The 16,408-nt window shown below is 39.9% G+C and overlaps 1 protein-coding gene across 1 annotated transcript in view; it reads left to right on the forward strand.

Annotated features, from left to right (window-relative positions):
- Positions 1 to 6,775: 6,775 nt before the first annotated feature.
- Positions 6,776 to 16,408, forward strand: part of LOC124158821 (G-protein coupled receptor Mth2-like) — a 37,014-nt gene continuing 27,381 nt past the window's right edge. Inside the window, exons 1-2 of the mRNA XM_046534165.1 lie at positions 6,776 to 7,021; positions 14,578 to 15,441. Coding sequence (XP_046390121.1) covers positions 14,589 to 15,441 — 853 coding nt within the window. The 5' untranslated portion in view covers positions 6,776 to 7,021; positions 14,578 to 14,588. The remainder of the gene's footprint in view (positions 7,022 to 14,577; positions 15,442 to 16,408) is intronic.

Consider the following 16,408-nt stretch of genomic DNA (forward strand, 5'->3'; position numbering starts at 1 on the left):
CAGCACTATTCATAACATCTCCTAAACCACAATGTCCATCATTTATTGATAACATTTTCCTCGCGGGAATAAACTGCCTCACGTTTGTATCCTGGCGTTTTATTCTGCCCTCAACCTTGCTGATAAGGGACATGAAAATATCCTGACTTGTCGTCAATTTATATCGATAATAAACGGGAACAATCGGCGACCAACTCCTTCTCCAACATGTTTAGCATGCTTATTCCAACGCTTTCATACCCCTTTTCCAGCCAAGGCCAAGTTCAGCATTCCTTCTGTTTTCTTTTTTTCGCATCTTTAATGTTCAAGAGGCCTGTTCAAACAATTTCGCCTGCTTAAAAAGAAAGAATCCTCCACCTCCACAAGTTTCCTAGTTGTTTACATAAATATCGTCTTTCGTTTGTTTTTGATCAAAATGAGATGCATCGTGGGACACCCCCAGTCCAGTTGTATCAAAATATTTGCATCAAAATTTTTGGACAAAAATTTTGATCAAAATATTTTGACGCAAATTTGACCGTGGGACATCGGCTTTACGTTCTTTTCACGCCGGTTAGCCCCGACCATGGTTACAAAACGAGGTGTGAACGCAAGTTCCCGCTAACCGTGGTTGGGATTCTGACCACCGTTTTCCGACCATGGTTGGCGGTAGTTCATGCGTGTGTGAACGCAAGTTGGTTAAAAGCTGGTTAGAAAAAGAAGAAGGCGAAGCAGCAACGAAGTGGGATAGGAGGAAAGAAAACAGAAAATAAAGCATTCGTTGAGGAGACGGCCGTTATTGTTGAATTATATTCGTCAGAATTAATTCTAAGGAAAGTGTTATTGATTCATTCCGTAATGTTTTGTATATTATGAGATTTTAAACCTGATTTAAGTTATGCGATATACTATATAGTTCGTAGTGAATTAGCTATTAGCTCGTATTGTATTGTTACGGACAGATTGAATAATCTATATTAATATTTCGCTAGAATTAAGTAAAATGTGCGAAACTACCATAATAGAAATCCGAAAGTCACTATGATTTCCATGTTTCGGTAAGAGTGCTTAGTCCCAGTTTGAAAAAGATCACCTTTGTTCATCCTTGGACAAAAGTTCTTCCACCATCAATATAAAATATCAGGCTAATGGCTTGTCTGATATAACTATAGAAAATAAAGTTAGAAACGTCGGGTGATACTACATATCGCAAAAGTACCACGTTCTTTCTCTTATTTCATAAGTTAAATTTCAATAATCGTCATATTTCTGCAAGTTATTCGTCCACATTTGAAGAAGAGATATAAGAGTTTTAATTTACGGTAAGCATCGGATTGGATCATGTCCTTTGTCAAATCAGAAAACAATAATTGCGAAGAATTTAATGCAGCGAAAAGTGTATCTCCATCCCAAATCACAAGTGTGTCTCAATTGAGGCTCAAGTCTCAAGATTAGGTCCTCGATTTTCTTCACCTACATCAATGATTTGTCAAAACATCCGAATCAAGGGAAAGTAGTAGTATATGTTGTTGATATCAACCTAATTATCACTAATATTCGCTTTTATTCGTATTGAATAGAGCAGTAGGAGAATGCAAGCCACACTATCGATGAAATGATTAGTTGGACGAACACATTTATATTACCTTCTACGAAGCAAGGAACAATGATTGTCGACGCTGGAATGCAATTTTTAATTCATTAGCAGCTCATAATATGCACATACGTTGAAAATCATTGCAATTAACACAAGAACTTTTCCCTGCACATTTTCTATTTCCTTCCAACAGGTTATACGCTCTCGTATATTCATTTTTCACTTGCACTTACTTTACCACTCATCAGATGTCGCCAGAGTCTAACCATGATAAGTGTGAACCGTGTGAACGCGCGTTGGTTCTGACGTCATCCTACGCTGGTTAAGAATGATGGTAATGTGAACGGGGCAGGGCAGCACGAAAGTTTCCATAATTTGTTTCTGATCATTGATTTTTATAATATCTGAGTCGCATGTACAGTACATACCTTCAAATGTACCAATAAAGATTCATGACCCTTTTTTCAAGCTTTTTTTATCTCCGAAACGGCTTTTTTTAATTTAATACAGTGCTTTAAAAATACAATGCAAAATTAAAACACGGATAAGGGCTACGGACCCTTAGAAAAATCATAAGTCATTAACCTCTCTACTAATTCACAGCACTATTATTTCACACACTTCACTACAACTACCCGCACTGCACGTACAACTTCGTTTTGATAGTTATTGACTTACAGTCGCATTGGACTACTAAATGTCACTGTGCCGCTACATAAGATCGGCGTGTGAGCACCAAGCAAGCACAAAGTAGGTAAAATCTATTTCATTCAGATCAAGGGGGATTGATCCCCCCCCCCCCTGGCTACGGCCTTGTGTATGCTGAGAGGATGGTAAGGGAAGTGGGAGGTGTGGAATGAGTTGGAAGCTGGAGTAAAAGTGGGAGGAATGATGTTCAAATCAGTGAGATTCGCGGATGATCAGGCGTTGATTAGCCAGTCAGCGAGAGGGCTTCAGGCTCTAGTGGATGCGTTATACGAGCGTTGCAAGGAGTATGGGATGAGGATTAATCACAAGAAAACTAAGGTTATGCGGTTTTGTAAAGCATCACGAGCGAGGAATGTGAGACTTAAGATAAAAGTGGGTGGTGAAAAACTTGTGCAGGTTGAGCAGTTCAACTATTTAGGCAGTACGTTAGAGGAAAACGGATACAGTAGTAAGGACATCAGGAAGAGAATTCCGCTGGCGAAAGAGGTGTTCATGAACAGGAAGGAGCTTATGAGAGGATCATTATGTATGAGTTTAAAGAAAAGGTTAGTGAAGAGTCTGATCTGGAGTGTAGTGCTTTACGGTGCAGAAACGTAGACAAAAAGGAAGGAGGACGACAGAATATGGGAGGCGCTCGAGATACAGGCATGGTGAAGAATGGAGAAGGTGAAGTGGGTGGCGAGGAGGAGAAACGACAAAGTTCTGGATATGGTGGGTTAGGATAGGCACCTTTAAATGAGATTGAAGGAGATAGAACATATGGATGGCGCGAGCACTTAACGGGGAAGGGATGTTGAAAACAGCGTTGGAGGGTAGAATGTTGGGTAGGCGAGGGAGAGGAAGGAGAAGAATAGGATATGTAGATAGAAGGAAAGGGAGTAGGCTTAATTGTGAAGTGAAGATGGAATTGCTTGATGGAAGGGGTGGCTCCCAGGATTCTTCTTAACTACTCCATGTCAACCTGCTTTAATCGGTAGAGTACCATAATGATAATACGAAGAAAATTCTTCAGTAAACATTCGTCGGCTTACTGGAATAGGGAAGTACACTAGTGTTTCAAAAGCACCAAACACATTTTTTAAATTAGAGTTCAGAATAACACAATGTCGTAAAACCACAGTTTAAATCCTAATAGTGAATACTTGATTCGGGATGGCCGTCCGAAATATGGAAAAATTCAAAGGCCGCTAAAACGGGTGTCCATGTTGAATATTGGCCGTGACGTCACAAGGCAGTAGCAGAAGGCAGCTTCTACGCCGTTTAGTTCTACCACAATTATTGCACAGAAAAATTACAGAATTTGAGGGTATCCGTTTTTTGCTGTCATAAAATATCTTCAGAATATATATGTGGCTGCTTCTTTTTTGAGTAAATGACTTCATCATCGCGTAATATATTAATATTCATTTACGTGTCAACTTCAAGTTTGGAAAGAGTAGTACGAATAGCACATTGAATCTTTAATAAATAGATGATGGTATTTATTTTTCGCTGTGTATATTTTGGCACAATGCCGTTTGTCATGCCAAAACTTTTTTTTTGTAAGAACCGAGTCAAACTAATAAACCTAGTTCAGACGTTTGCTGCAAGACTTATTCGTTGCGTGTGTATATTCACGCCGGCCGGAACGTTCGCCCTTCGCAACTAGAATCATGGGATGTTAGCCTTATTTCCGTGCTGGCTGGTTGTTGCAATGGTTCGTTGTCCAGGATGGGTTCAAGAAAAGACAATCTTGGTTGGGAGAAGGAAAATTCCAACGATTTATATATGGTATACCAAACTTTGATGTATTTATGGTCACTGAATTTTTGAAAAAGGAGGACAGGTTGAACGCTCCATAGAAATGCGAGACGTTAAAGCTAACAAGGGGAGACCACGTACCTTGCACCATCTTTTTCAATTAGGGCCTTAGTTAGGCAGTAATTAATTAATTTTCATGCGTTACATTTCACAAGTCAAATATATAAATTTAAAATATCCTCCGTTGTCTAATTGGTCGGTTGGGGTAGGGGTAGCGTGTACGATATCTAAGAAAGATTCCCTCCCTCAGGACCAGGATTCAAGATTACTTAAAGGCATTATTTTTTGTTGTCTTCATTGTGATCATACGGCGTCAAGTTTATCATTAATTGTAATTGCAGCAATCATTGACCTGAGACCATTTTTTATCATCATAATGGCGTTTAGGTATTTTAGCAGTGTCATTACAAACGCAGAGATACGATACCTACAAGGGTTGGTGTGCGCTAAAATGTTAATTTTTTTCTTTGCTTATACTGACCAACTTCCACATTAAAAATGAAAACCACTCTTGCAAGAGCACATACCATTAAAGGCTCGCGGAAAGCAACAATATGCGTACAGACATAATTAATAAGAGCACAAAGCGAATATAAAATGCCGTATATCTCAAAAACTTGTAATTCACATTACTCCAAAGGGAGTAATGTGAATTACAAGTTTTTGGGCAACAAGAATTACTCAGTACCTACCTCAGTACCTTGTACTCAGTGCCTACAAGTTTACCTCAGTAGTAGTGCTAAAAGGACCATTCCGAAATATAATTTCAATTAACAAATAGGATGAAATAAAAGTTGATAACCCTGGACCGGGCGCGCTGGCGTATAAAATACGTCAATCTTTGAAAACCAAGGATTTCAACATTGTACGTACATTATGGGCTAGAATGGTCTCGTGTATTCCTACAATGTACTTTGACTGCCTATATTGCGAGTTTTCAAAGTTCGAGGTATTGTAGCTAATTTTTTAGATCAGCAAGATGAACCCGTCACCAGTGGAGTACAAATTACGCCGCGCGACCTGCCGTGTACCTTTATATCTGTATCACCGATAAATGTACTAATTTCAACAAATAAAGATTAACTTTAACAAAAATGGTTTGTTATCATATATGCGCATATCATGGGCAAAGTACGCATTTTGCCCGGTCGTGTAAAATAACAGTCGCGCCATAATTCTTTAACCAAACTACTTTCAGCTTATAAATTACGTAGGTCTACGCGGAAGATGCTATATTTTGACTCAACACACTTTCTGATGTGACTGAGGTACGTATTAAGTAAATTATTATAATATTAATATAAATTTGATCATACAATACCTGCAAATGATCTTCAAAACAGAATATCGATAGGTAAGAGGCAGGAGCAGCCTTGAACCATTTATTCCGTATAGCTTGTGCTTAAGGCACGGGAATGAAAATCTTTTCCAGGCTTTTGTTTCGACGTCGAGATGAAATTTGGAACAAAAAATCATTTATAATTCTATTTTGAATTCATGTTTTCGGTACTAGACGACATTTTTAGGAAGCAAACTCCACCGATTCCCGGAAACTCTCGCCGCGCTAAAGAAGGCGACGGAATACAGCGATACTCCACTGGTGACTACTGCCTTGTGACGTCACATCTCAATCAAGATGGAGGCACTGTGTTTCAGCGCAACATGAAATTTTCCGACTTTCAAAACGTTTTAAAGTGCATAACCCAGATGCAGGAAATAAAAGTGGCTATACTAATGTTTCTTTTTTAGGCTAAACTTTCAAATTCAGCAATATAAAAAAATTAGTGCACTTCCCTATTATTTTTTTCCAATACAATGGCAAGATTCGACAAAACACTATAATTCTTGGGATGGTCACAAAAAATCTATCATACCATTTCATTGAATAGAGAATATTGGAAATTAAGCCGGAAAATGAAGATAACGCCGCAATATATGGTCATGTAATTGCAAGAATAATATCCCTTCATCGATAGGTAAAGGTAATGAGTAACTCACTTTTTTATTCGCTACATTTTTGTTCGTAAATACGTCTTTTGAACTTATAGCGACAAAAACCTATATCAGATAAGTGGATTTTGTACTACAACCGGTTTCCGATGCGGAATACCCACGCATAATTGAGCTTTATTCTGTCCCTAAACCTATTTTGACTTTTAAAAGTCTATATAATCTGAAAGTATGTGGTACATAAACAGCAAAAAACGCCAAGAGTCAATTATTTTTAAGACTTCGAAATAACATTAGTTCCATGATAATAACGATAATTTTTTTTTATTATAAGCTATGCTCATTTTTACGAAAAATTTAAGGCCAAGCCCAACATTCTGTTAACTAAATCATTTGCTCAATGTTTCTAAAAATATACAAACGCATACGCCCAAAATTTCCCGATTGAAAACAATTGTGTTGGGGCGGCTCGTTATTCTGCCTCCACTCAGCGCTGCGGAACTTAACGAGGAATTTTCCCGTGAAATGATGGAGGAAGCCTAACCCGTGACACATCACACGTGCTGCTATATGGTAAATTTTTCGCCAGTAAATCAAGAATATTGCCCCCTCCGTTGACTTTATTTGCGAATTGTTCTAATTCATTCCACGTAAACATAGCTACGAGAGCCTCGCAGCTATTTTTTTCCTATCATGCATGAAAATTAGCTGTATTCTCCCTAATCTACTCAGGGGATACTGAAATCTCCACCAATGATGAATTTTCATCCCGAATCATTGGAAATTTTTCTTCGCCAAGCAAATACCAGACGGGTTTCCTTGTCCCGTCCCTCGCGGGATGTAAGAGGAGTCAGTTGAGAGTAGGTCACAAAAGGTGAAGGACAGTTGCTCCGCGTCGCTGGGATCATCGCAATATAGCCAACCAACAGGTCTCATCTTGAAATGAAAATACTACTCGCCCTTTAGCCTCGCAGTCAGCCAGTACAGGTGAGTTAGTTTTCTTATTCAAGTGATAATTCCTACTATAGTTCATATCCTTCACGCCCGTTGATTAACGCTGCTATCATGACTACACGCACGCGCAGAGGCGCCGACTCCATGGGGCCTGAGGGGGCCGAGCCCCCTCGAAAATTCGATATGGGGGAGGAAAAGATGTGTAAGGCTTTTCGATTTTTCCCGGAGAGTCAAGTTATCGAGAGTCGGGTCTTAATGTTGATAATATGACTCTTCTGAAATGCTAAAAAAAAACTTTATAAATCACTGTTTATAAAAATTTCCTGGGGCAAGACTCCAGTAAGACCCCCCAATCCGGTCACGTAATCAAACAATAGTCCCTTCTAAAACTCCACCATTGAGGCAGTTGGTCGCAACCTTTGCTCATGCGAAGCGTTGATAGGGTAAAATATTGTTCCCAACATCAAAACTTTTCTCGTGAGGACAATTACCGCTGTATGCCCCACGTGTTGTGCAGCTCATGCGCCACCTCAGGAACCAGCTCACACCCATTTCTTAATCAATATGCTCCGCAGATAGTTGACGTTGGAACCAACTACTTATCTCGATAGGGCTAATATACGTGCGGACGTAGAAGGGAACAGCATCACAGCATCTCGGACCACTCAGATGATGCAACACTGTTTACACTTACCCCTTTAGCCAATTCATAGCATGGTTTACAGAATATTTTGAGGTAAAATTGGAATATTTTCTACTATCCACATAAATGAAGTGTGCATACTTGTCACTTAACTATTTTTTCTTTTGATGCGTGAAAAACTCCGAAAACAATTATGTTTGGTGTTTTATACTGTCTATCTTAACCGAAAATAAAGGCCCGAAAGCTGAATGAGAATGTCCCTTGTGAGAATGTGGGAGGGTAAGTGTTCACAACTACTCTAAAATATTATTTTCAAATGTTAAATTTTTATCGCTGCATTCAGGATACTGCCATAAATCGGATGCATATTTTTAGGGTGGGAAAGACAGCCGACCCGACCGGCTGATATCATGAGTGACGTCGCACAGTGGGCGGAAATCGAAAAAAGCTGGTAAAAAAAACAATTTTTTACCATTTTGTATTGATCCAAAAGTTGCATATTCTTGTTCAAGAATGCCTATGACACCCAAATACGTTACCTTATTTTTATTTATTTATGTACGTTCTATATAGGTACATTATCTTTGAAAAAGTGACAAAAAATCGCGGAAGTCCAAATCTACATTTTTTGCAAAACATCTCAATGTTTGTTGCCCTAGTGTGCAGGCAAAATGTAAATATTGTTCTATTGGTGAATATTTAATGCTGTCATACATCTTTTGGATACTATTAAGCAATGATTCTTGGAAAATATCACTTTCCGAGTGACCATTGTGCATTATTTAAAAATTTAATGTTTTCCTGTTAAATTTTAACTAAATCAGAGATAAACTTACTCATCTACGCGGAGAGATTTTCATCAGCAATTCGAGTGATATTTATTCTATGTAACGGAACAATAAAATCCTGCGCAAACTTGCAATTTTCCGATATTTTCGTGGTAAAGTAAATTGATGTCAGGCGATTCTCGCGCCCAATGGCACGGGGTAGGCACTAGGGTGCCTCGTGTTGCCTCTTTTTTTAGGAGTGTATCGTAATACCCGGCAACAGTTGCGTACCCGGGTGGGTATTACAGATATGATATAAAACGTAAAAAATATAAAACATTTAAATTTGGTTTTAGCAAGCACTAAATTTTTCCATTGGGGTATAACATTGGTCTTTCTTTGATATTTTAGACCAAATATGTCAGCTCTATTGCTTTTAATTATCGAGAAAATGACCTTTTATCGTACCACCGAAAGCAGTTTTGTTGGTAGGCAACCCGCAACACGTCGCCTCATTTTACGCAATGCATGCGATAAATGACGCGAAATAGAGATTTTATAAGTCATAAACGAGAAAATAATGTATGAAAATGTCAAGGGTAGTCACTAAGATGGGAGCACGCTCTTTTATGCCATCGCAGACCATATCCTGATCATAATTTCGTGTAATAACACGCCAACGCGTTGAAAGAAGAATTCGTTATTGGCTGTATAACCCCCGAAAAAGGAGTTTGAAACCCTTAAACGTGCCTGGATTAAAACACGAATTTAATGTCAACGTTCTCATGGCTAAACATGGAAGGAATGCACATACCATCAGAGAAGTTAAAACGCTTACCTCCAATTTTGACTGCAGTCACCACCTCCGGCCTCGTTCTCCCCTTCACCTTAATTTCGATTAATTCTTGCCGTTAACAACCGTCGAAGTACCGGGAAAATATTTATTACATCAATCTTTTCATGCCAAAACCCACGCTCCCCACTCGTCTTTCGCTCCTAGCAACTTGAGAGAAATAACGGCAACCGACAGCTGGCCGCGCGGGAAAATATATACGTGTTGCCAAAAGCTACATTTAAAAAATACGTTGCCGCTGCAAACAGGGGTTGCGTATATGTCCGGTAGATGGGTTCCGCATGTTGGCAAAACTTACGATGGGTAGCACACGCGCAGCAAGGGAGAACCTGGGAGAACCAGTTCAAATTAATGAGGGAGAGGGGATACCCAAATGCTGCAGCAGCTCTGTGGCAAGGCAGTAATGACATGCGGCAAGGGAGATGCAGTGTTGTCATAAATTCGGCCTGGCCTGAGCCTAATGTCCAGTTCAGTATCAGTGGGGCACACATGCAGCAAGGGAGAAGCAGTTCAAATGCAATGGACTTGCAAGGGAGAATGGCATCAGAGTTTCAGTTGAGTGCTCTTTTTCTTGTTGAGGACAACGCAGTCCAGTGCAGTTACAAGGTAGTTTCAAGGCAGTTTTCACACATTCAGTGGAGTTTCAGCCCAGAATCAGCTCTGTTTCAAGGGAAAAAAGTTTTCCTTGAGAAGGAGGATACGGGATAGGTGTAGGTAATCGGTTCGCATACGATTATGATATTTTCACTAAATATTTCCGTGTGTCAAAAGTTGTTACTTACTTTTTAAGTAGATATAGTGGATGAACTAAAAGTTCGCTTGTAGTTAAAAAGTTAGAAATACATTTTTAATGGATGCTCTGTTAAAGTGAACGGAGGAACGGGCTTTTATTTGCTTTCTGTGCTACAATTGCTAGCAGATTTCTTACTTGTTTCGAAAAGCTGTAGGTAGCTTGAAATACCCGCTATTAAATGTTTTATATTTTAAGATTCTCGTAGCATTACGATTCATGAGGGAGGATATCCAAGAAACATAGGGCAAGACATTTTTTTATGGCAGTAAGGCAATCTTCAGTAAGTCGATGCGTGAAGGACAAATGTCGTCCACAAATCAAGGAAAGAATGATAGTCTCATGATGATGTTTTAATTTTATACAGCTACCTAAACATAAGCCTCTGATAATAAAATTAATGAAACTTAAAGTTTCAATTTCATCTTTAGATTTCGTGCATTAGCTGGATTTCGAAGGCTTTTGGGGGCAAATTATTGCAGCCATAAGACAATAGTTTACCATTGGAAGGAGAGGAAGGGGATTAGACTTACAATAGGATGCCATGTACTAACTCTATCCATTACATGCACAATTCACGAATATTTTAATACTGTACGGTACAAATCGTGTACAAATTTCTTCTGCTTCTTCTCGCCCGTGAATTGCGTTCTTCACTTTTTTTTAAAGATCTCCAGCGTCTGCCGCCAGATCAGTGTTTAAAAAAATCCAAATTTATCCTTTATGTTCATTGATCCTGGTATTGATAGTTCTTCCCGTTTTCCCAACGTACACCTGCCCACACTCGCAAGGAATTTGGTAGACCTCTGGTATTTCAAAACCACAAGGATCCCTTGCTTGAACAAGTAGATCTCTTAGTTTGGAGCATGGTTGGAAAACGGTGTCAATACTGTGTTTTTGGAGGACCTTGAAATTTTCCCGGACACCGTAGACACATAGGGAATTTTGGCTATAGCGATGGGCTTTGGTCTTTCTTCCTCATTTAAAGAGCCTAGGTTTTTAATGCTCCTTTTTAGGGCCGAGTGTATCTCCTCATTACTGTAGCCATTTTGCTTGAAGGTGGTCTTCAGATGTCTTATCTCTTTTGGCGGGCTTTCTTGGTCCGCTATGGCTTTGGCTCGATAGAAAAGGGTGGACAAAACTGCTCTCCGTTGGGTGACTTCGTTCATTCAAATAGAGGTCCGTGTTGGTCGGCTTGCGGTAGACGCTGTGACCGAGGGTGCCGCCATTCCTTCTATGGATAAGGATATCCAGAAACGGGATCCGATTGTCTTTCTCGATTTCCATCGTGAATTGTATGTTTGCATGTCGACTGTTCATATGGCTCAGGAAATGTTGTAAACTCTCCCTCCCATGAGGCCAAATGATGAAGGTGTCGTCGACATAGCGATAGAAGCATCTGGGCTTGAGGGTTGCAGATGAAATTGCTTCTTCTTCGAAAGCCTCCATGAAAAAGTTGGCTATTACGGGAGATAAAGGAGAACCCATAGCAACTCCATCTGTTTGTTCGTAGAAGGTGTCGTTGTACTTGAAGTAAGTCGTCGTCAGGGTGTGATGAAAGAGAAGCACTGTGTCATGGTCAAATTTGGCCTTCAATAGCTCCATCGTATCCATGATTGGCACACGAGTAAAAAGAGATACGACATCGAAGCTGAAGCTCCATTATGTCCGTGCTCTCCAATCGCATATCAGCAATTGTTTTCACAAACTAAGATGAGTTTTGGATGTGATGGTCGCCATGGCCAATGTGCCCGGATAGGATACTCGCGAGGTATTTGGCTAGTTGGTAGGTGGGCGCCCCAATGGAACTAACGATAGGCCTTAATGGTACGTTGGCCTTATGGATCCAGCTTACCGAAGGCTATCACGGGATCCCACTGATTCTATCACCAGAAAAACGATAGCACTAATTAAGAAATCAGGGCTTCCTATTGAGGCTGCCAAGAGACTTTATCCACCGGCGCCGGCTCCACCGAAGCTCCACGGTGTTCCAAAAATAAAAAAAATGAAGTGCTCTAACGAGGTTGGGACCCAGCGTTATTAAAGTTCTTTATGGTTCGGGGGAAAAACGAATTCCCATATCTATCCGATCGGCAAAACATCTCTCTTAATTTATCGCTTCTATCGGACCTGGAAATATAGTGTGGCTCTAATATTATGTTCTCTGTATCGCTCTTAAAGATATCCATTCTCAATTGTTCAAGCAACCTAAGCCTAGCACGCAGCCTCCGAGTCTCCAACTGCTCCCAGCCTAATTCGCTTAATATCTGGGTAACACCGTCTGTGCGCCCGTAGCAGTTTTTGAAAAAACGCGCAGCCTTCCTTTGTGTTTTATTCAGTTCGCGCATTAAGCCTTTCTGTACCGGATCCCATACGCTCGCTGCATATTCAAGGTGCGGACGTACGATTGCGAAATAGCACCTTCCTTTCACTTGCTCATCCGAAAATATTCCCACAATACGCTTGACGAATCCTAATGTCTTCAGGGCCATGCCACAGATATTCCTTATACGTGTTCCCCACGAGAGGTTCGAGGTTATCGTAACTCCCAGGTACTTCACTTCGTCTGTTGCCTTTATGTTAATACCATCCATAGAATAAACATTGTTATAGTCGGTCGAACTCCGCAAGAAATGCACCGACATGCATTTGTTCAGATTAAGTTCGAGTCCCCACTCCTGGCTCCACAAATGAAAGTTCTTTAAGTCCGATGATAGAATTTCATAGTCAGAGTGATCACTAATTTCGCGATAGATGACAGCGTCGTCAGCAAATAAACGCATTTTACTGCTAATGCGGGAGCAGAGATCATTAATGTATATTATGAACAATAGGGGTCCGATTACGCTTCCTTGTGGAACACCTGATGTAACATTTACCACATCAGAGCTAATTCCGTCAAGAATTGCTTTTTGTATACGATCACTGAAAAACGTACGTTACGTATCCAGTTTACAGCTGTTTCGTTTAATCCGCATGACAGCAATTTGTATAAAAGTTTGTTGTGAGGTACCGAGTCGAAAGATTTCTTAAAATCTAGAAATAATTCGTCAACTTGTCTTTTCGATTCACCAGATTTTAGAACATCGTTAAGAAAGAGCGCGAGCTGTGTTTTGCATGATCTACCTTTTCTGAATCCGTGCTGACAGTCATGGAGGAAGTTACGTCTGTCCAAGAAAGTCATGATATTGCTAACGACGATATGCTCAAGTATCTTGCCTATGATCGATGTTAATGAAATTGGACGGTAGTTGCCTGGGTCACGTCTGTTTCCTTTTTTAAACATGGGTGTAACGCTTGCAATATTCCAGTCTAGCGTTAAATTTCCTTTTGATAGTGACTTCTTGAATATTATCTCTTAAGTAAGGTGTGATTTGTGGAGCTAACTCCTTGAGGACACGCGCGGGTATTCCCTCCGGACCCGGAGATTTACTATTCTTAATCGATTTTAGTTGTTTAGTTATCCCATCACGTTGTATAGATATTTCTTCCATCGATTCCTCTGTACATGGGATGTCTAAATTAAATTGAGTATCGTCAGTAGTGTATACTCTTTCGAAGTGGGAGTTTAATGCGTCAGCTTTGTCAAAATTTTTGGTGACAAGTTTGCCATCTTTGTCAAATAACGAATCAACGGTTGAATGTTATTCCTGAAGCTATCTCACGTACGACCAAAGGGATTTAGGATTTTCTTCTAGTACTTTTTCTTGTACTTTTACTAGAAATTTACTTTTTTATCACGGTTGAACTAAACTTGAATTCAAATGAATAGCATACAATAATAATTACACTATTACGAACATTTTTTCTGAAACTCTATTTTACACAGCATAATGCATAAAAATAACAATTATGAACGAAAGGTTAGATAAGAGAAATTTATAACCCGATAATACACAAAGAGTTACCTAATTTTGTGTTCATGGTTTGCTTAGTGGGAGGAGATTTTATAACCTTGTAGGTAGGTCAGTCAGAATAACATTATAATAATATTTATAAATGTAATATTAATGAAGTCTAACGGTACTGTAAATACCACTCGCCAAAACAAAAAGATTGTCATCATTTTAAAAAAAATGTCATCACAGGTAGAAAAAAATATTTAAAAATTAAATACTTAAAAATATACTCATTAAAGAGGGGTGAGTGGAGACATGTATGTATAAGTTGGTTCGAAGAAGACCTCCTTAGTTCCAAAACCTTCTTTTTCAGCAGTTGATACTTTCAAGCTGTTGTGAACACAATAAACGAAACTCTTATATTCCTGAGCATGGAAGCCACATCCAATGCACAATTTATGTATTCAACTCTTTCTAAATCAGAGCCACTTCTGGGAGAAATCAAATTTTTAGAGTTTTCGTGTTGGAAACTTGACCACAAATTAATGAGTAGTTTAGATATTTCCCAAGTAAAGCTGAAAATGTATACATTTTTCATGTTGCTTAGAAGCAACATTGGGTTATGATGGGTTAATAGTCAGCTTCACTTCAGAATGCATGACATAAAAAAGCTGTAATTTTTTTCATCCATGTCCAGTTGCAGACGCCATGGTCCACTGCCCTTCAGTCATCTGTATCTTGGCTTCGCTCATAGCCATTGCACCTTTCCTGACCGTCACCACCCATGAGCTCACCACCCATGAGCTCTGCCCTCCGTGGCAAAGGTCCGAAATCCGGCATGCAATCTTCTTCAGCAATGGGACCATCAAGGATGTTGACGCAAACCAATTGTACCCTCCTGGCACACATTGGGCAGAGACAGCAAATGGAACGACCACTCTATATGCATGTCCATGTAAACTGAGCAAGCCTTGCCTTCGCAAGTGCTGTCCCTGGGACCATGCAATGGATAACGACACTTTACAGTGTGTTCCCCATCGAGATTCCCCATCAAGTCGGGATTGGTTCCGCCCAAGAACAAGTGCCGATACAGAATCAGATGTGATCGAATTAAGCCAATTCAGCATCTTATACGGCAATTATTGCTGGGGCTTCCTTCTCGAACCCCAGTTTTATCCAGGAGATGAGTTTTATATAAATGCCACTGACGGAACATTGGAAGCGCCACTGTTAAAAAAGTTTGGGTGGAACACATCGAACTACTGTCTGGAATATGTTGAGAATGATAACCTTTACCTTCCCTACGTTTGCTTTCCTCTTCCCATAGATTACGAACATATTTGTGACACCCTTCGCTATTCTATTTATAATCTTGGAATGACCATATCAATCGTCTTTCTCATTATTTCCCTAGTTATCTATTCCACGACTTCTGAATTAAGAAATTTACATGGGAAGCGTTTGATGTGTCATATAGTCAGCCTACTAGTGGGATATATTTCCCTTGCCATCGTCCAAATTGCTGGAGGGAACTTGAACGAGAACACCTGCACGGCATTTGGTAAGTTAACTTTGTTTTTTTTTACTTACCCTCTAGTATACGCATTGGTATTTTGCAACCTTCAGAGTTGTGCTTACAATTTATGAAATCCAAATTCGAGGTCTCTATCTTTTACATTTCTTCTTGTTTCTAGAGTCGTTCGCATCCCTTTCTCTGTTGACTGTTCGCATCCCTGTTGACTTTGGGGACAGAGGTTCAAATAAATTTGAGACCTCTACGTGAACCCCTGACCCTCGCTCAAATGCAATTTAGGTGGGAGGGTCAAAATTCGAAAAATATAATATTTTATGGTCATTCAATATAGATTGGGCCGAGTAATTGGCCCTACTTTTACAGAAAAAATTACGTGCATTTGACGTATCTGCCACCGTTTAGCCACAAAATGCCTAATTTTAGTCCGCGTCCGCGAAGAAAATATTCCAACGCCCACGCAGCGTCGCGGATACAAGAACGGCAGGCGGATCCCGTCCCCTCCCCGCTCGCTTCTTCCCCTCCCACGCCTCGAATACGGCGAAATTCATCCCGCGTGTGCTGCTAGGAGGGCGTTCATCTTTGATAATATAAATCGGAAGATGGTACAAGGTAAAAAAGGATGCGCAGGGAGACGACTTGTCCCTTATTTGGCGCCTCGTCGGCGTTAAACAAATCGATGTTACCAACTTTTAGAGAAGTGATGAAATATTTTTAGATCCGAGAACGCAGGAAAGTAGCCTACGGTCTATGAAAAGGCCTCTCGAGGCCTCTCTACAAAGGCGAACGAACAATGCTGACGCACTTCACTTCCATTATGTGTGTGACTAAATGGATAAAGCGGTACCACAGGAAGTACTTAAACTTACGGAAAATGCGATTAGGCCAAAAGTAGGGTTTCATTGAAGTACAAAACTCAAGCATTTTTAAAAGAAAATTTTAAATTATGTGATATTTTTGCGTGAGTGTGCAAAAAGGAGCATAAGGTTCCCCCAAA

This window comes from Ischnura elegans, chromosome 5 (genome assembly GCF_921293095.1).
Source record: "Ischnura elegans chromosome 5, ioIscEleg1.1, whole genome shotgun sequence".
NCBI lineage: Eukaryota > Metazoa > Arthropoda > Insecta > Odonata > Coenagrionidae > Ischnura > Ischnura elegans.